The 20,786-nt window shown below is 43.5% G+C and overlaps 1 protein-coding gene across 1 annotated transcript; it reads left to right on the top strand.

Moving 5' to 3' along the window:
- Positions 1-84: 84 nt before the first annotated feature.
- DDX25 (DEAD-box helicase 25) lies at positions 85-19,599 on the top strand. The gene is made up of 12 exons (XM_036860932.1): positions 85-215; positions 835-901; positions 1,155-1,199; positions 1,710-1,845; positions 3,046-3,138; positions 3,250-3,352; positions 4,917-5,031; positions 6,316-6,493; positions 14,320-14,557; positions 15,748-15,910; positions 17,963-18,151; positions 19,330-19,599. The coding sequence occupies exons 1-12, from the start codon at positions 153-155 to the stop codon at positions 19,389-19,391; spliced, it is 1,452 nt and encodes a 483-aa protein (XP_036716827.1). The 5' UTR covers positions 85-152; the 3' UTR covers positions 19,392-19,599.
- The last annotated feature ends 1,187 nt before the right edge of the window (positions 19,600-20,786 follow it).

The following is a 20,786-nucleotide window of genomic DNA, read 5'->3' as shown; positions in this document are numbered from 1 at the left end:
TCCTCCCACCACCTCGGAGTTCGGGCGCCTGCGCGTGGCGGCTGGTCGGCCCCCCAACCCCGAGAAAGCCCATTGGCCGCTGGGTGAGGCCGGGCACTACCTGGCGCCTGTGGCGGCCGCACGTGCTGGGAGCGGAAGCAGCGATCGCAGTTATGGCGTCGTTACTTTGGGGAGGCGACGCAGGGGCTGCGGAGAGCGAGCGGCTGAACAGCCACGTAACTGCCACCGAGCCGGGGAGGGCAAGGGGACAGGGGCTAGAACAGCACTCCCGGAGGGAAATGTGCTGGGGAGGGGAAGGGGGAGCTCCGCCAGGGTTTGGAGCCGGGTGTCAGATGGTGGAGGGGAGGTGTGACAAGGATTTGGAAGAGGGCCACGGGAAAGGAGACCCCAAGAGAAACAAGACCTTTGGTTTGAAAAGGCAAAATGAAGACACCTGCGGGAGGGAAAGCAGCTGGGAGCCCCAAGTGGACCCTGAGTTTTCTACTGTCCCAGTTTGACCATTAAGCCTCAGCTAGCCTCCATCTCATCTACCAACGTGCTTTCCTATCAGCTATCCCTTGCTCGTGCTGTGACCCCTCAAGGACTGTCACATTTAGACTCGAGGCTTATAAAGAGGAACTTCATATACAGGGGCAGTAGAAAGTCTCCTCCAATTTTAGGATAATTCATTCAGGAGACCTGCTTCTCAAAGAAATCCGTTAATACATAATATCGCAAAGGAAGCAGTATTGGCGTGGCCTTCCCTGCCTCCCTGCCAGCCCGTGTTAGGGGGTGGCACTGGGATGCTTGATGCCTTGCTTCCCAATATTGATTGAAATTTGTATCTTTCAATAGTTTTCAAACGTCATCCATCCCCGGAAGAACCTTCGGGGTATTAAGAGTCCTACCGTTCCAAACGTAGGTGAGTGTTGTTAAAGAAGATTGGTCTCAGTTCATTTAAAAAGCATTGCTTTCCTTATGTCCCTGGCAATTTTGGCTCCCTTAATTTAACATTCAAGACCCTCCACTACCTTTCCAATCTTTTTACCAACTCCTCCACTGCTTGACCCTTCCTTTGTACACATTGTAGAGTCGGCAGGAGAAACTGGGATGATAACGCTGGACGTTCCTGCTTGGCATTTATCTTTACAGTTGTTTCTCTTCCATCCTTTTAGACGGTTCTGTTAATAACACCGAAGAAGATGATGAAGAAGATGGAGGTAGGAAATAAATTCATTTGCGTGTATTTACTGGCATTCTGTTTCCTTTAATCATGACTTTCACAATGTGGGTGAATAATACCATCTTAATTGGAAAAGAACCATCTTTGCTTCTGTTTTCTTTATAAATAGTGAATGTCAGAAGAACTACTAACTTAGAAGTCAGGATTACTTCTTTAGAGGAAATTGAAATAGAATATGCAGGAATGGGTTATGAATTTTCAGCTGGCAAGGAAAAATTAGGTCTGCTGGCAATAGATGTAGGCTTGGTTGAGGTTAGAGGTTGGTGTAGCAACAGAGCATAAGAAACTGGATCCTCGTGGAAACAAAAAGGAATTCTCAGTGCTGTGTCATTCTTTTTAGAACCTTCTTTTGGAAGAAAAATGAGAGTAGGAACAGTTAGTTGCTTGATACACAACCCCTGAATGGAAGGAAGCAACTTGTTAGATGTCATTCAGAAGGCTTGACTTTCCCCCTGCAATATCCCCTGTTTTATCCTTGTTTTTCCAGTGGAATTGGCAGCTAATTCACTCTTGAACAAGTTAATCCGGCAGTCCTTAGTAGAATCCAGTCACCGAGTTGAAGTCTTACAAAAGGATCCCAGCTCTCCACTCTACTCAGTGAAAACATTTGAAGAGCTGCGGCTGTGAGTATTTTTACTTTAAGTGTAGGAAAATTCCAGAGAGCATAGCACAGAACAAACTAATCTGCTAATAATAATCATCAGGATCTCCTTGGTGTTCTAATGGTCAATACTCAAATGAGATATGGACATTTTGCCTGCAATTAAAATATAGCTCAAAGAGGAACACTAGGATACCTGAATTGTTCAACGACTTGAGAACATTTTTGATGGTAAAATATTTTAACCTTGCTGTGCTAAGGGGGATAGCTAAGCCAGACACAGCCGTATTGCTACTCTCCATACCAGAATACAGATAACAGGAATTTTGATGACCCAAATACCCCTTTAGATAAGTTACAAGCTTTTACCTTTTTAATTATTTTTTTGGTCTCAGATGGTATTTAAATGAATAACTTTCCCAAATAGGTTTGCATTTCCTAGGGAGTTATCAGCTGGCATTAAGGAAATGTATTTGAATAGGTCGAGTTACTGATACGGACTTATGTAAGTGGGGAAATCCAAAATCCCAATGCCTGCTTTCTAGTTGGAGAGAAGCTTACTTATGATTAAAGGTTGGCTGCCAGTAATCTACCAATTAATCTACCAATTAAGCGTGTCCAAAATGTGCATGTCATTGTAGTGGAAGTATTCCAGCCTACTTCACTTTATCCTCTTTCTAACATCTATCCTGAGACCCCAGGAAAGACGCATTTAAAAATACTGGCTCAGAAGAATGAGCTGATATTGCGTCTTCTGCTCCTAGAGAGAATTGATTTAAGAATCACCTAAATGAAATTTTGTTTTCTCTGAAAATTGCCATTGAAACGTTAAAGTTTGTCATTGACTAAAAGGAAATAAACAATAAATGTCACTTAGTTTTCTGCTTGTGTGGAAAATAAAACTCTACTGGAAAATTGATGCACTTCTATCAGATGAGTTTTTCCTTTTTTTTTCTTGGTTCAAGAGAAAGTTCAACGTTAGGCCCTTACTACTGTCCTTGGCCTGGGCTTATGACATAATTTATTACTTTAGTGCTCCAACTGTGCAGACATGATTGTATATGTTTGAGAGTTGAGGTTTAACTTGTATATTTCCAAATATTACTTTTTATACTCAGTTGCAAAGGGGCCTAATTTAGAAATGCACCTTTCAGGTTTGTATTTCTGAGGCTACTGATGCATCATAGACTTTAAGTATTTGATTTTTTTTTTTTTTTGACAGAAAAGAAGAGTTACTAAAAGGGATCTATGCAATGGGATTTAATAGACCATCCAAAATTCAAGAGATGGCTCTCCCTATGATGCTGGCACATCCGTGAGTTTCTAGGGTAGTGGTATTCCAACTGGTTATTTTTAGTCTCTTATATTCAGTTTATGCCCAGGAGCTTGTATTCAGTTTATGTCCAGCATATCCTCTTTCCTACAGACCTCAGAACCTCATAGCCCAGAGTCAGTCTGGAACAGGAAAGACAGCTGCTTTTGTCTTGGCAATGCTAAGCAGAGTTAATGCCTTGGAATTGTTTCCACAGGTAAGGAAAGGCTGGGAGACAGATGGGAATGGTTGCGGTGCCAAAGATATTTTAGTAATAGGCAATATTGCTGCAATGACGTGATGATATTTAGAATAGATGTTCTTTCATAAAATCAGAGTATTGGGCAGCAGTATGGGGCAGTGATTGAGAGCACAGGCTTTACAGTTTGACTGGTTCCAATTCCAGCCTCTCTACTCACCAGCTGAAAGTCTTAGGCGAGGTAGTAAATCTTTTGGAGTTACGTTTTCTTGTCAGTAAAGATGACACTTATAAAGGTATGGATCAGTTATTCTGTTCACCCTTGAACCCTAACGCCAATCACAGTGCTTGGCTTGTAGAAACCACTCCTTAAACATTGAATGAATGAATGAATGAATACCTGCCTCATAGGATTGTCATGCAGATTGAGTGAATGAATGTACATTTTTAGCACCATGCTCAACATAAAGTGAGCGTTCAGTAGTGATAGCTGTATAGCTGTAGGTCACCCAGTCCCTCCTACTCATTTAGTGGAGAAGGAAACAGAGGCTTGGAGAGGGAAAGGTCACACGTGAGGTCACAGTTGTCAGAGAGCGACTGAGCAGGGGCTGGAACTGCGCTTGCCCTTCTCCCAACCTAGTGTCAATACATGGAAAGTATCTGGTGATCTTTTCCTCTTTCTCCAACCTGTGTTCATCAACTTGGTTGACAAACTGGGAACCCAAGTGTTGGGTGCGCTCAGAGCTATGGGGCAGCAAGGATTCCCTCAGGAAGTTTACAACCTGCGCAGCAAGATAACCTGTGGACATGGATATGGGTGACTAGTGGCAGGCATAGGAAATTCTGTGCTTTCTTTAGACAAGTTCAGATAAATTTATATCTGGGGTTTGATTTCATGAGTAAAAATCCTTTAGGAGAAGCCATGCTTGAACACATGTTGAGAAATGTGTGTGGAAACTGTTTTTATCACTTTAGCTGTGTTTCCCTCTCTCTATCTCAGATCCTTGATTGAAGTTCAGAAATGCGTTAAATATCACCAGTTTCTTCCATCGACATCTTCATTCATCAACAGCCACCATTTATAGGGGGTATGGAAGTAACAAATGAAAGAGTTTCAGGGAACATTCTGCCAGAGATGTGTAAGATGGATTAGACCAAGCAGGGAGTGCTCTGGAAATGGGCAGACTTTTAATATCAGGGAAGAGGTGATGGCGACCACACTCAAGCTGTAATTAGTCTTGCATCCCTTCTCTTTTTGATTCCCAGCCCCACTTCATCCCATTTTTCCCCTACCAAAACAGCGTGACCCATAACCTGTGTTTCTTCATGACCTTTCAGAGAGGAATGTATAAAAGGAAGCTGCTTCTCCATCCTTCAGCCCCTTCTCCCCTTCCATACTCAACATTCACCCCAGATCTATCAGCTGCTAAGTCGTATTCAAGTAAAAATATTCTGTTCAACCAAAATCTCCAATTTCACTTCTGTGCCTCTCCCTCCACAAATTTTAATTGTATTTCAGAATTGCATGATGGCTGTTATGAACCTTTCTCCTTCCCCGCTTCTCTCTCTCTCCCTCTCTCAGTGCCTCTGCTTGGCTCCTACTTATGAACTGGCTCTGCAAACTGGCCGTGTGGTCGAACGGATGGGGAAATTCTGTGTGGATGTTCAAGTGATGTACGCCGTTCGAGGGAATCGAAGTATGTACCAGCAAGCCAGCCCTGGCTGATATTTTAAATCCCGACTGCACCACTAACACAGTCGTGGTATATACCTTCTCTGCTTTCTTGCCTTTAAAGTGGTGGATATAATGGCACCCATATCATAGAGTTGTTACTGGAATTAAATAAAATGATACAGATAAAGCACTGGGCACACCCCTGGCACGTAATAAGGACCCAGAAAATGTTAGCTGCATCATTCCCACAGCCCAGAAGAGGGTGCTTTTCCCTGTTCTTTTCTGTGAAGCTCAGTTGTTTTGTGCAGAACAGCTTTTATTGTTTCACTTTTTCATTAAAGTATTACATGCATAAAGTGAACAAAAAAACTTTAAAACACAGAAAATTCAAAGGTAAAAGTGAAAGTTCTTTCAAAAACCTATTTCCAAAGACAGCTATGGTTTTGTTAACAAATCTTTGTGTGTTTTTTTGTTTTGTTTTTGAGTGCTTACAAAAATGGGAGCATTTTTTTTCATGCTGTTCAAAAACTTACGCGTTTTGTTTTGTGTGTTTTTTTTTTTAATTTTTTATTTATTTATTTATTTATTTATTTATTTATTTTTTTTTTTATTTTTTTAGGCTGTGTTTGGTTCTTTGTTTCTGTGCGAGGGCTTTCTCTAGTTGTGGCAAGCGGGGGCCACTCCTCATCGCGGTGCGCGGGCCTCTCACTATCGCGGCCTCTCTTGTTGCGGAGCACAGGCTCCAGTCGTGCAGGCTCAGTAGTTGTGGCTCACGGGCCTAGTTGCTCCGTGGCATGTGGGATCCTCCCAGACCAGGGCTCGAACCCGTGTCCCCTGCATTGGCAGGCAGACTCTCAACCACTGCGCCACCAGGGAAGCCCCACTTACGCGTTTTAAACATCTTCTCATGTCAGTATGTATAGCCCCACCTCATTCTTTTGACTGGCTGTATATATTCTGTCATTATTTCATGTAACCTGTTGATAGACATTTTGTTGTTTTCATTTGGGGAAGATTTGTAGGCCTTTCACTGCTGTGCAGTGTTTCTGTAGAACAACGGGAATGCTGCAGGGTGGCTTTTAGATGACCGTGGGGCAGAATCAAATATGCACGACTATTATCATTACTGTAAACCTAGAAACTTGGGAATTTATCCTAAAACTCTGTAAAATCAAAAACCACAAAGACCCTCAGGGTTGGCACTTGGAAAGCCATTACGACATGTGTTTCATTACCGGGAATTGTGGGTGGTTAGAGTCGTTTGCGCCTGAAGGAAGCCTTTAAACCCTTTTCCTTTTCCCCCTAGTTGCCAGAGGCACTGATGTCACCAAACAGATCATAATTGGCACTCCTGGGACTGTCCTAGATTGGTGTTTCAAGCAAAAATTAATTGATTTGACTAAGATTCGTGTGTTTGTCCTGGATGAAGCAGATGTGATGATCGACACGCAAGGATTCTCAGACCAAAGCATTCGTATTCAAAGGTAACCTTCACATCCAGCCTTTTCTTCCTGGATCTTCTGTCCAGAGGAGGAATTTCATTTGTCTGCTGCCCCTAATTGTCTTTACTGCTTATTCCCCACTTCGTTCACCTTTGAAACAAGTTGGGTTTTTATTATTTTCACCAGCTCAGTGGGCCTTCAGCCTGCTGTAATTTCCCAACTTCTTCATCTTGTAATCTTGCCTGATTGCTTTACTCTTGTGCTGCAGGCTTACAGATGGAATCCATATACAGTGGATCTGCACCAAATTTTGCCAGTTATCTTATATTTGAGCAAAATTCTAAAGAGAATTCATTAAAACCTGATAGCGCTATCGTGAGGACACAGTAGCCTGGGATCAGGAGCCTAGTATCTAGTCCTGACTTTGCCTGTAAGTTGTTAAATAAATCCTGTCGATTTCCTAGGCCTCTCTCCCAGGATCACCAAGGGGCTTAAAATTTGAGATTATCAGGCCTAACCTGAACCTTACTGAATCAGAATTTATGGGAGTGGGCTTTAAGAGTCTGCATCGCTCATTTTTAAATAAAGTATTTATACACTGTGTTAAATTCAAGTATAATATTGAAAGACTTGTAATGATAACCAGTAATCCCCTGCCCCAACCCCTAGAGAATACTGTCCGTTATGACATTAACTTTCATATCTTTAAATAACCTGCTCACATTGCTATTTCTTGTTGTATATTCATTGTATACAACATAGTTGGTTACATTCACAGCTGGTATTGGTATCATTATCACAACACAAATAGCGTTCACTGCTGAGTATTGAGTTACTATAATTATGTTTTTCTTGTGCTTCTCCCCCTGGAGTTGCCTATTTTTCTTCATTTGGTTACTGTCACTGTGTAGCAGTCTTTAATTTTTCTCTACCTGTTTCATCATACGTGTCATATGTCAGTGATATCTCCAGATAGTCAAATACATCTTAAAATTCCGTCGGTTTCTTTTTTTCCGGAAGATCTCCCGTACTCACTGTCTCCGGTTTCAGCCCGGGCTGGTTGCGCTCCGGTCCTGTGGTCACAGCCACATTACAGGTTTCCCCTGTCCTCATTAACAGTTTCCAATCTCCTGTCTTGTGGGTCCTTTTTCTTGCTTTACTGTTGGTTTACTGAATATGCTGGAACATACCTGCTAATGGCTTCCTGCAAAAGGATGTGTAGGAAGTTCATTTTCTAGCCCCCGCTTGTCTGAAATGTTTTATTGTACCTGTAAATTTGATCTTTGGGTTGAGTTTCCCTGGATGTGGAATTCTGTCTTGAAAAGCTTTCTCCCTGTAAATTCGGAGACAGTGTTGAAAACAGAAAAGTGGTGGTTTTTTTACTATAATTAATACTCTGTTTCCAGCGTTGCTGCCGGAAAGTTTAATGTCATCCTGATCCTCAGACTTTTGTCTGTGATCTGTTTTTTCCTCGCTAGAAGGTTTTGGAATCTTTTTCTCCATGATGTACTGAAACTTCTCAATGTTGTGCTTTGGTTCAGATCTTTTTTTTCTTCATTGTACTAGACACATGGTACACTCTTTTCATTCCCAAAACTTGTGCCTGCCAGATCTGGGGAAATTTCTTGTTACTTCTTTCCCTGCGGTGACCAACTTTTTAGGAAGACAACCCGGGATACAGTCATAGCAGGCAAATATATATGTACATACATACACACACATATCTCATATATATATAAAACTATAATACAGAAGAAATAATTGTACATGTGTTATTACTTTAACATAAAAATATGGAAAATATGTTTATTTGAAATTATGTATTATTCTGTACTTTTCTGTTACATTAGTGCTACTATTTAAACAAAACTGTAGAACTAAACTGGCAATTACTAGTAATTCATAGGAGAACTAATTAAATAATATGTATGAGAAAAATACAACAATAATGTTTCGTCTCTGATATAGCAATTTAATCTTTTTAAACATGATTGGCTGCTTAAATTTTGGAGGCTGTGCTACTGTATATTCTTTTTTTTTTTTTTTCTTTTTTTTTGGCCACACCACACCACACAGCTTGCAGGATCTTAGTTCCCCAACCAGGGATCGAACCCGGGCCCTCAGCAGTGAGAGCACTGAGTCCTGACCACTGGACCTCCCTGGAATTCCCTACTGTATATACTTAAGATACGTAATTATAGAACTATTTATGAGGAGAACGTAAATACGATAGAACTAATTAAACATATTACAGTAAGTCCCCACATACAAATGAGTTCCATTCCGAGGGCATGTTCGTTAAGTCCAGTTTGTTCGTAAGTCCAACAAAGTTAGCCTAGGTAGCCAACTAGCACAATTGGCTATATAGTACTGTACTGTAATAGGTTCATAATGCTTTTCACACAAATAATACATAAAAAACAAACACAAAAAATAAAACATTTTTAATCTTACTTACTTTTCAAGTACAGTACCTTGAAAAGTACAGTAGTACAGTACAACAGCTGGCACACAGGGGCTGGCATCCAGTGAACAGGCAAGAAGAGTTACTGACTGGAGGAGGGAGAGGAGGTGGGAGATGGTAGAGCTGAAGGATTGTCAGCAATAGGAGATGGAGGACAAACTGCAATTTCACTCACACCTGACGTTGATGGCACAGGTTCTGGTTCCTTGCTGGATTCAATTCTATCTACCCTCTTGAAAAACGATCCAGTGACGTCTGGGTAGTAGCTCTTTTTTTCTCATCATAGATGACACGGTAGCACTGGATTGCATTCTGAACGGCTGCTGCAACCTTCATGTACCATTCTGCGTTCGGGTCCTGTGTGTCAAAAACTAACAGTGCCTCCTCAAATAAAGAAAATCCCCTTGCTATTTCCTGAGTCGTGAATCTCTTCAGTTCTTCAGTTACTTCTTCTTCCTCTTGTCTCTCTTCGTCCTTTCTCTGGGCCTCCAATTCCATCAGGTCTTCATTAGTAAGCTCCTGGTGTTGCACAGCAAGGAGTTCAGTGAAGTCGTCCTCTTGCTTCAAATAAAGATACTGTACTTCTGTACTCTATACAGTATGGCACAGTAAAGTACACAAAAGCACAACCACTTGTAGAGGATGCACGCATGTGACAACGTACGCCAGAGATGTGAACTAAATTACGTGATTGGACATGTGAACACACATCCGCATCTTTGAAGGTTCACAACTTGAGGGTTCGTATGTAGGGGACTTACTGTACCTGTATTTAATGACAGAAACAATAATGACACTTTTTTTTCTGTCTCACAGTCTGGTAAGTTGTTTTTACTCTCTCTTTTCCAGTATCCTCTGAACTCCCTGCAGCCCTCTTTTCTTGTATGTGGCAGTAAAACAGAATACAGTCAGATCTAAAATTCATTTTGACTTGCAGCTCTGCCCTTATTAAGCCCACACTGATTCATTTTTTTTTTTTGGAGTATAGTTGATTTACAGTGTTGTGTTAGTTTTCTGCTGTACAGCAAAGTAAATCTGTTATAGGTATACATATATCCAGTCTTCTTTAGATTCTTTTTTGATATATGTCATTACAGAATATTGATTTGAGTTCCCTGTGCTATACAGTAGGTCCTTATTAGTTATCTATTTTATATATAGTAGAAGCCCACACTGATTCTTGGTATCAGTCCAGTGTGATATCCTCTGAACAGAAGTGTTCAAGCATAGAATACTTAGGAGTTTACCTACTAGCAACAGTGGTTTTTAGACTTGCAAGAATCAATTTCTAGCTCCTTCAAAATGTTCTTCCACTGTATCTGCAGGCTTGTTTCTGTGGACCAACTGTTTGTCATTCAGATCCTTTGCATCTATAAATCCATCGTTTAGGTTATCCATGTCTAAAATGTCCATCATTTTCAAGCACTCTGAAGTCTATTAGATGTCATCATAAGTGAAACCTCTTCTCCTCAGGGAACATGATTAGAAGGCACAGAGGTGACTTAAGCTTGTCAAACTGAAAGATGGATTCTTTACAAATTTAGTAAAGAAATAAGAAAGTCCTCAACTTGGCTGTCCTTTTCTGGTGACATTTTTTGACTTCTGCAGCAGCTTTATTCCTAAAAAAAGGAAAAATGAGTCATTTTTTGCTACAAGTTTTTGTTGCAACCTTTACAGAACACCAGACAGCCCAGGTGCAGTCAGTACGAGGCCTCTTCACAAGTCACCAGACAGCTGTGGAGAAACAGTGTGGTATTTCTATTTTACTATAATCTTTCTCCATTCTCATCCTTGACGTATTTCCAAGTTGGAGTTGAACATTCTTTTTGTCTCAAACTTTGAAAATAGGCCAACATTTTAAATCTTTTCACTGGCCAGCTACAGTGGCAGGCGTCTCGTAGGCACACGTCTGAGGTGGCTCTACGTCCATTTCTGCACAGTTAGAAATCTTATTAAGGCTTCTGCAAGTTTGAAATAACAAAGTGACCCAAAACTTTGGTAATGAAAAGCTCAATAGCACAGGTAAGCAAATTGTATGTGTTTTTAGAAGTATTGTGTACAAAGGATGCAGGACATTTAGCTGGTAAGATCTTTTCATGTTCTTTGATAAGGAATTTATAGACTGAATGGAATATGCCAGAATATACATTTGCACTGCTGCTCATGCAGGGAGTTGAACAAAGGCTAGTTTGTATTTGGATACAATGTCGACAGTCTTCTGTTGTATATTTTCTGTGTTGTATAAAAACTTCATAGAAGCCAAAAAGATGTTTTGAGACTCCATTTTTTCAAAACCAAGTACCTAAGAGATTGGGGGGTGGGAGGCGTGTATTTTGTGTTGCCGTGATTTGAAATCTCACTGGATACACTGTAGAAGCATGGTCTCTGGTAAGATCTGAGACACTCCACTCTACGCTGAGGGAGGAGAGACGTCTGTTATCAAAAGTTCCCGCCTTGTTCACCCGCAGGACACTTTACTTGCAGCCTCTGAACCAGGAAATGTAACTTTACTCAGTTTCATAGGGATGGCAAGGGAAAGACACAGTCACACGTGTCCCTTTGCGTGATGTGGGCAAACTCGTTCAGCTGAGCCCTGGTGTGTTTGGAGGAGGCAAAAAACTTAGTTTAGAAGTATTGCCTGTCTCATCCTGAACTTGCGCGATTCAGTTTCCATATATGCTTTCCACATCCCTTCTCCGCAGGCCTGGTGCCGAATTCACCCCTTCATTTGGCGCAGTCTGCTCTGATGGCAGTATTTACCTCTTTAACCCAGTTGTTTGTGTCATTCCATCCGTCACTAAATAACGCAGTCGGTTAGCCTTTTTCTGTCCTGTCTGGATCACACCGGCATTGCCCTCTCTTTCTTTTCCATAGCTTCCTTTTCTTGTCTTACGGATGCAAAACATCCATAACACAAGAAAGATACGTGATATCTACAGTTACCTCTTTGAGGATATTAATTCTAGCATTAAAATTTGTTTCCGTTCTCAACCCTGTCTCTGAGTGATCTGAGTTTCCTTTTGTGTTTGTTGGCTACAGTCTGTCTTTGTGGCGGATCTTTCCTCCTCGCATCTGGTGACCCTGCGCTAGCCTTTCATAACCCAAGCTGAGGAACTAGAAAGCTTATTTATCGACAGCTCTGTGTGCACGGTTGGGGCTTGTAACTTGGAAGCTTCACTTGAGGAGGCTTGTCGCCTGGAGGTCTTTAGGAGTATGTAATGTCTCTCATCTCCTTCCTGGGACACTCCGTTGCTGGCATCTTGGGAGCAGAGCAGGATGGTCCGGTGGATGGGCTGGGAGGGGTCCATCGTTCAGTATACGTATTTTCACTTGATCCCCTATTCAGCTGTCTGCTTTATCCTCACCGTCCGCTGAGGCTCTTCTGCTTGTACAAGCTTAGCTGCCAAAGAAGGGTGGGGTCCAGCTGCTCCTTGTATCTATTTTCATCCAGCCTTCCTATTTAAAAAAATGTGGGCCCAAGGTCAAGCAAGACTCCCTTCTTGCCATCCCCTGCCAATAAGTTGGTATGTTTAAATGTAACAGTGAATAAAAGATGGCGGAAGTCCAGGGAAGATTCGATAGTCAAAAAGGGCTTTCTACTAAAAAGAATATTAAGTAAAATTAGATAGAGTATTTATGTTGGTTGTTCATCCCTCCATTGTTCAGTTTTCCTTTCTTTTGCTTAAAATACATTAAGTCACAGCACTGTCCAATAGAAATATAAGGTAAGCCACAAGTGTAATTTAAAATTTTTCTAATAGCCACATTAAAAAAGAAACAGGTGAAATTCATGTTATAAAATATTTTATTTAACGTGACATATCAAAAATAGCATCTTAACAAGTAATGTTACCAATCTAAAAATTGTTAATGAAATATTTTGCATTCTTTCTTTTCATACTAAGTCTTCAAAATCCAGTGTGTTCTGCAGAACAGCCCATGTTTCCTTCCCTTGGACAATTTGTGTAAGTTTTCTTTCTGGAATGAAATGGCCGCAGCCTTGGGATACCAGTCCTGGTGCCCTCTTTTTCCAGGTGAAGGGTGTGGGAGAGCAGATTGCCGAGCGACGCAGCCTGCTGACACAGATTCTCCTCGTGTCTTCTCACAGCCCTCACCCCACCCCCACCAGGCCTCTGGTCTTGCACGTCCTAGACCTCCCAGTGGTTCTGAGGGAACCGCTGCCTTTGCATCAGCACCTCCCTCTGTAGCGCTCATATTGCGGCTTCATCCACCTTCTCGGTTATCACGCTTTTCCATCTTGCAAAAATATATTGAAATATCTCATCCACCCGTTTCTCTTCTCTTATTCTGCACGTTTTGTAAGTTCATATCTTAATCACTTTATAGTCACATTAGTGGGATGCTGGACACTGAGAAGGTAACAGACGTAGTCTCCTGTGGCCAACCAGAAATCGGTCCGATTGTTGTTTGAAAAGCTCCCAGATGATTCAGGTCCCAGGCTTGAAAGAATGTTTGGGAATCGCTGGGCTGTATGAGCTCACCTGCTCCCTTTTAGCCCTGACCGCTTATTCTCTAAGTGCTCTGTTGTCTTCTCAAAGGCAGTGATTCCTCTCTGGTCTCTCTTCTATTTTGTTGTTTGAAAAATTAACTTTTTAATTGATGTATAAAATATGGATGGAGAAATATACAAATCCTAAGGGTACTGCTGGGTGAGCTGTCACGGAGGGGCTATGCTCACGGGACAATGGCCCAGATCAAGACACAGAACTTTACTGGCACCCCGGAAATCCCCTGCAGTCCCTTTCCTGTCACCCGCCCCTCTCTCCTCCACAGGCTTAGCTGTATCCTGACTGCTGACTCCGTACCCTCGTTTTGCCTTTTTTTTGAACTTGGTATCAATTAGCCTGTGTTCACTGTGGGTTCAGTTTACATTCCACACGCAGTAGCATCTTCCCCTTCTGCTCCCCTTTTATTTATATCCAAGTTCTTCCCATTCCAAATAGACTTAATGTGGCTGTTCTTTCCCGCCCCAGAGACAGAACACCTGCCATCGAATGATGAGCCTCTGTGCCCTTCATCCGCGTGGAACTTGTGCGGGATGATTGCCGTGAACAGCACCTAGACTAACACCCTAGGCTCCACGAGCCCGCCTTTCCTAAGGAGAAGACTGGCGTGAAAACCCAGATCACTTACCTGAACTTCACTCTGGAGCCCCACATTCAGTGTATCCATTTTCCCAAATTCTTGGTGGGCAGGAGGGGCTGACACGTGGCGCTCTGCAGCAGGTGTAGTTGTCGTGGCCGCAGCACCTTTCACGGTGACCCCGGAGCAGGGGCGTGGGGGGCAGCTGATGGCCGTGGGCGTCAAGTGCTGGAAGCTGCCCCCCCAGGAGAGGGACGGGCCTGGCCGTCGGGTGACGGCCTTCTTCCCTCCTCTCTCGTAGAGCTTTACCCTCCAAGTGCCAGATGCTCCTCTTTTCAGCGACCTTTGAAGACTCCGTGTGGCAGTTTGCGGAGCGGATCATTCCTGACCCCAACGTTATCAAGTTACGAAAAGAGGAGCTGACCCTGAACAACATCCGACAGTATTACGTGTTGTGCAGGAGCAGGAAAGACAAGTACCAGGCTCTGTGCAACATTTACGGTGGCATCACCGTTGGCCAGGCCATCATATTCTGCCAGGTGAGTCCGCCGGGACTTGTCTTACTCGTGCCCAGATTTCTGTGCAGGTGGAGCCGGGCACCGCGTTTGGTGCTCTTTGTACATTGTGGTGTTTAATCTTCAGAGCAGCTCTGAATAGAGATTATCTGTATTTCACGGGTGAAACTGAAGTAATGGAATAGGACTTCAATATGATGTGAAACAGAGGGCATCCTTCTTTTATTTCTTTTTTTCTTTCTTTCTTTTTTGGTCGCGCCGTGCCGCTTGTGGGATCTCAGTTGCCTGACAAGGGATTTAACCTGGGCCACGACAGTGAAAGCCTGGAATCCTAACTACTAGGCCACCAGGGAACTCCATGGGCATCCTTCTTTTAGAGGGACTGCTTCTAACACTTCCCTATTCAGGTTGATGTTTATTGTAGTGTTTCCATAGATACCCTTTATCAGGTTAAGAATGTTCTCTTCTACTCCTAACTTACTATGAGCAAAGCAGCCACTCAGTCACTCACTATTAACAGCCCCTTGTTTTTATTTTCGTATTTACTTTTCCTATCGGACGTTTTTCGTGTTCGTGTCTTGGTTGTATTTTTTCACCACCATGTGCACAGTGTCAGCTCTGTGAGGGCAGGCTCTCACCTGTTCCACTCATCTTCATGCCCCCGCCCTAGAATAGCCCCACCCAGCACATGGAGGGCCCTGGAAACATACTTGTAGAGTAAAGGAAAGCTCAGCTCTGCCAGTGGACTAGCCATGTGACCTTGGGCAAATCACTTAATGGTTCCAAGCTTTGGGTTTATTTCTCAGTTTTTTTAAATGAACTTAGGTAGCTACTTCATCAGATCATGAGGAAAGCAGATGAACTTGATGCACGTAAAGGTTTTAGCAAAGTACCTGGCGTACACAAGGATGTCATCGTTGTTAGGTTACCTCATTTTGTCATCAGACCACCATGAGAGGTGGGCGGAGCATTTTATTCTCTGTTTCAGGGCTGAGAAGCCAAAGCTCTGACAGGTTGAGAGCATGTGCCCCTTAAAAGCCCGGGGGAGGGAGAATCCCCTGCCACATTCTCAGATCCCTCTAGGCCCCAAAGGGAAGGTGAAGCAAAACTCCTCTGCAGCACCCCCAGCTCCCATGCCCTGCAGACGTGAGCGCTGCGCACGTAGCCAGGCTGCTTCAACGTGGGCGCCCTGCTGGGTTTTGATTTTCCTGCAGACTCGTCAGAATGCCAAATGGCTGACTGTGGAGATGATGCAGGATGGTCACCAGGTGTCTCTGTTAAGTGGAGAGCTGACTGTGGATCAGCGAGCGTCCGTCATTCAGAGGTTTCGAGATGGGAAGGAGAAAGTTCTTATAACAACCAACGTCTGTGCTCGAGGTGTGTATGTGTATGCACTTAAAGTCAAGTTTATTGAGGTATCATTTACATATGATAAAATTCACTCTTTTTAAGGATGCGTTTCAGAGAGTTTTGACAAACATATATAGTCACGTACCCATCACTGTAATCAAAATATGGAACATTTCCATCCCCCCTCAAAATTTCTCAGTGCTCATTTTCAATCAGTCTCTGTAACTAATGACCCCTGCCAACTACTGACCAGATTTCTGTCTCTGTATTTTTGTCTTTTGCAGAATGACATGTAAGTTAAATCATACAGTTGGTAGCCTTTGTGTCTGATTTATTCCACTTGACATCATACTTTGGAATTCATCAATGTTGTTACATGTATCAGTAGGTCATTCCTTGTTATTGTTGAGTAGTATTCCATGGAATGGGTCGTACCACAATTAGGTCTTCCGTTCACCAGCTGGTGGACATTTGGATTGGTTACAGCTTGGGGCTGTTTAGACTAAAGCTGTAATAAACATTCATGTGTAAGGCTTATGTGGACATATGCTTTCATTTCTCTTGGGTAAATGCCTAGGAGGAGGATTTCTGGGTCATGTGGTAAGTGTATGTTTAGCTTTATAGGAAACTGCAAAACTGTTTTCCAGAGTGGCTGTACCCTTTTGCATCTCTACCAGCAATACAGGACAGTTCCAGTTGTTCTCCATCCTTGTCAGTGATTGCTACTGACACTCTTTTTTCATCTTAAGCTTTCAGTAGATGTGTGTGGTATCTCGTGTTTTCAACTTGTGTTCCCTAATGACTAATGATGTTGGTCATCTCTGAGGTGTTTTTAATTTTAAAACTGTTGACTACTGGAAGAAAAATCTTTGTTTTTTCAAGAGGAGGGCCTTCGTACTTTCCTCATTCCTCCTGTATCCTTGCCTACACCGCATACTCAAACCATGTTTCCTAATTTATTACTAGTTCACCAGATAGAACTGAGGACCTGCCATGAGTGCTGAGCTTGGCATTTGGAGGAGTAACCTAAAAAAGGACGCGGTTCCTTCCCCTCGGGAGCACGCTGCCTAGACTCCTGGCTCTCTAGACCAGCACTAGCCAATAGAAATTTTTGCATTGATATAAATCTCCTATTCTCTGCTGTCCAAGCCATATATGGTGGCTATTGAGCACTTGATGTGTGACTAGTATGGCTGAGGAACTGGATTTTGAATTTGAATTAATTTAAATAGCCATAAGGCCAGTGGTTACCATACTGGACAGCACAACTCCAGACCCCAGAGAAAAGAGGGCACAAATTGCTCCAGAGTCAAAACACCGTACAGGGAGGACAAGGATTATGACCCAGACAGTTTATTAGTGTTGGGGAATGGAGGCGCTAGGTGAGCACAGAAGTCTTCCTAGGAAACATTAGGAGTGAAAGGTGTGAAAGGAAGGGGAGAACTCTTGGAAGTCTTGAGTTGTTTGTACTTTATCCTGCACTGTTTGGGCAGCTGGATTCTAAACACAAGTGCTCTGGACGTTGCTGTGGTGACCATGGTGACGATTAGAGGAGTGGGAGATGAGGGACTGGGGACACCAGTCCGGAAGTTGTTGTAACAGTTGAGGCAATGGATAAAATGCCCTGCCGAGAACAATGGCCATGGAATGGGGTGGAGCTGGGGCCCTGTGATGGGTAAGGGAATGTGAGACTAAGGAGCTTGCTGGGCACTTAGCACAGTGGGGGTGGAGAAGATGGAGGGGCTCTGTGACCTGCTGAGAGCCCCTCCCCAGCACACACACACACACACACACACACGCACACACGCACGCGCACACACATGCACGCATGCACACGCGCTTTGTACATATTTAGACTTCTGTATAATTCGCTTCTACTGACACTCTTTATCCAGCATCATAGACATACATACTTGCAAGCAAACTGCCTGACCAAAGGACCTATTTCATTTACGTAAAAGCAGGTTTGATTTACAGATTGTGTCTATTAAATGAGAATTCCCTCGGCAAATGTGGTTCTTGAATAGCTATGTCCTGAGGAAAAAGTTGCAGGAGCCTGCAGTGTCATTCCTCTTCCAGGGATTGATGTGAAGCAGGTCACGATTGTTGTGAACTTTGACCTGCCCGTGAACCAAGCAGAGGAGCCAGACTATGAGACCTACCTCCACCGTATTGGGCGGACAGGCCGCTTTGGGAAAAAAGGCCTTGCCTTCAACATGGTCGAGGTGGATAAGCTGCCCCTGCTCATGAGGATCCAGGACCACTTCAGTGAGTAGCACCCGTCGTGCTCAGAGCTGTGGGCCTGCCCACGTTGACAGTGACGATGTGTGTCGTGGACCTGAGCCCAGAGGCTCGTGATCGGGTGGGGACAGGAGCCAGGGAGTAGGCTTCTGCTTCTTAGTGCCAGAGTTCCTAACAGGAGGCAGGGGTAACTAAGGGAAGATGTGAAAACCAAGTGGAATTGATAGGAGCTCATATTTCTATGTCATTGCTCATTCTGGGATCTGGAGCAGATTTTACGTCCATGAAGAACCACCCTAGGCAAAGTAATAAGCTCCTTTAAGATTATACTGTGTCCCCAGCTTCCTTTTTTATGTACATTTTTCCCTTCCTGTTGCCCCAGCGACCAGCTAGGACAGTCCTAAATCCTGAGGCCTGCTGCCTTCCTCCAGTGCCCCCCACCCCCTGCCATCTAAACAAGGCAGGCTCTGCTGACCCGCTGGGGCTCTTGGATGGGCGTGTTACACTCTGGTGGAAACTTGAAGGGTAACAGAAGCTGAGATGTCCCCCTGCCCCAGGGCCCTGGATAGATATGGCTGCGGAGCAGGCGAGGAAGAACCCTCGCAGGACTCCAGATGTATCTTTCACCTTTAGGACAATGGTACTTAAACTCTGTGGGAAGCAAAGGACACTATCCCCGGGGAAATGCACACAGGCACATATGTGCAATTTGGAATATGATTTTAAAAGGTTTGCAGACTGGCTGTGGACCCTTCAGGGAAGTTGATTAAGCACCCCTGCGTTAGGATAACGGAGGAGGGATGGGGGCGGAGAAAGAACCATTAAGATCACTGTTGCTATGGTAATCAACACTCCCTGTGGCCATTCAGCAAACCCGCCCCCCCCAATGCACACGCCCACTTCACCCTCCTGAGCTCAGCCAGGCACCTTCCCAGGTTCCCACCTTCCCCTCTCTGCACTCGGTGATTTTTTTCTGCCCCACAGTATTTAGACATGTGTTGTCTTGTCTGGTGCATTTGATGCCATTGTAGTTAGTATGGATTGGTTATTTGGATACCATCCCTTCCTTACCTAATCTAGGGAATGTCCCAGTATCACGAGGCTTTCCATACAAGGTGTCACTATCTTCAGAAATGTAATTGGATGGAATGACATTTCGTTTAGGCCCTGGGATAAGACTGTTCCATTCTCTTTTGTTCTTTTAGACAGCAATATTAAGCAACTCGACCCTGAAGACATGGATGAAATTGAAAAGATTGAATACTGAAGAAAGAACTTTATCATTTACAAGTATTCTGGTTTATGCGACAATGTAGGTTTTGAAAGCGATTTTTTATGTTGAGCCTTTTTCAACATGAAACTGTTAATATATGGCAAAATAAATGTCATGGTAGCCTTAGTTTTAAGACCTTTCTGAACCAAATTGATGCGAAGCACTTGATCCTTTTGAGTAAAAAAAGGGAGATTATTTCTTATTCCAGTCTTTTCACAGATCAACATCTTTGCGTGGGCTACTGGGTTGTTGTGGGATTTAGTTTATAGAATCTGAGCAGGTCATGCCGCCTGTGAATATCTCACGGTGCCGCGAGATGGCAGTAGAACGTCAGTGTTTCTGGAATTTGAGTTGGTCGACAAGTGAAAAAACCACACGTCTTCAGACTTGCTCACTGCTGCCCCTCCCACCCCTAGTGTCTTCCCTCCCCACACATGCACGCACCCCTGCACCCCCCGCACAGACACACACTCTCACGTGTGAGTGCAGGGTGAAACCTTCACAAAGTAAAACGATTTGAAAGAGAGTATTTTGCTTCTTTTTTAGTGTTTCAACCAACACACAGAATTTCAAGATATTTTTGTATTTTACTTCTTAATGTCTTCAAATTAGAGAAGATTTAATCCATCATCAGTTATTTCATAGTCTCTGAAAATGTGGCGTTATTATAGACATTTCTTAAAAACAGGCAGTGGAGGTCGGGGGAACCCACTTGCCTTAGGAAAGAGGTGACACTTCAGGGAGCCAAAGGGTTTCGCTTTTAAGAACTTAATGGTGTATCTGAGAATCCTGGATGTTTTCCTGCAAGTCCCATTGAGATGCTTCTCATTTCTCACATTTACTCCTAAAAAGTGAAACAGTGGGCTTGAGAAAAAGGGGGGGAAATTGATACTCTCCCAGAAAGCCTGAGCAGGTTTTGCAGCCCACAGCCAGAGCCGGACCCCTGCTCTGTCACGGCAGACTGCCACCAGCAGCCTCGGTGAATGCGCCCGTCATCCCGGTGTGGAGGAGTGTTTCTGGCCTATGTCTTCTGATATTCCATGTGCGTGTCACCTGCCCATGTTGTATCCTGTGGGCAGGGCTGAGAAATACATGAAAATCGTTCAGCCTCCTCACCCCACAACAGATATTTATCGTGCACCCTTTATGCTAAACACCAAGGAAGAGAGATGAATAAGATGTACCAGTCATTTCAGAGTTCAGAGTCTCACAGCAGAGACTCAGAATAAGCCAGCATTATTTTAATAATGATCTTTGCTTAAGGAAGGGGTTCAGAGGAGGCACCCCAAACACCGTCGGGGCCAGTTTCCCAGAGGAGAAGACATCGTATCTCCTCTTATGAGAGAGAACATGAGTTGCATGGTGCCTCTCCTCGGGTACTTAGTACCT

This window comes from Balaenoptera musculus, chromosome 8 (genome assembly GCF_009873245.2).
Source record: "Balaenoptera musculus isolate JJ_BM4_2016_0621 chromosome 8, mBalMus1.pri.v3, whole genome shotgun sequence".
Taxonomy (NCBI): Eukaryota; Metazoa; Chordata; class Mammalia; order Artiodactyla; family Balaenopteridae; genus Balaenoptera; species Balaenoptera musculus.
Note: the sequence above shows the minus strand (reverse complement) of the source record. Positions and strands in the feature narration are given on the sequence as shown.

Coding starts and splice junctions, on each gene's coding strand:
- DDX25 (XM_036860932.1), top strand. CDS start 153: ATGGCGTCGTTACTTTGGGGAGGCGACGCAGGGGCTGCGGAGAGCGAG. Junction 216..834: donor GCGAGCGGCTGAACAGCCAC/GTAACTGCCACC, acceptor ATCTTTCAATAG/TTTTCAAACGTCATCCATCC. Junction 14,558..15,747: donor AGGCCATCATATTCTGCCAG/GTGAGTCCGCCG, acceptor ATTTTCCTGCAG/ACTCGTCAGAATGCCAAATG.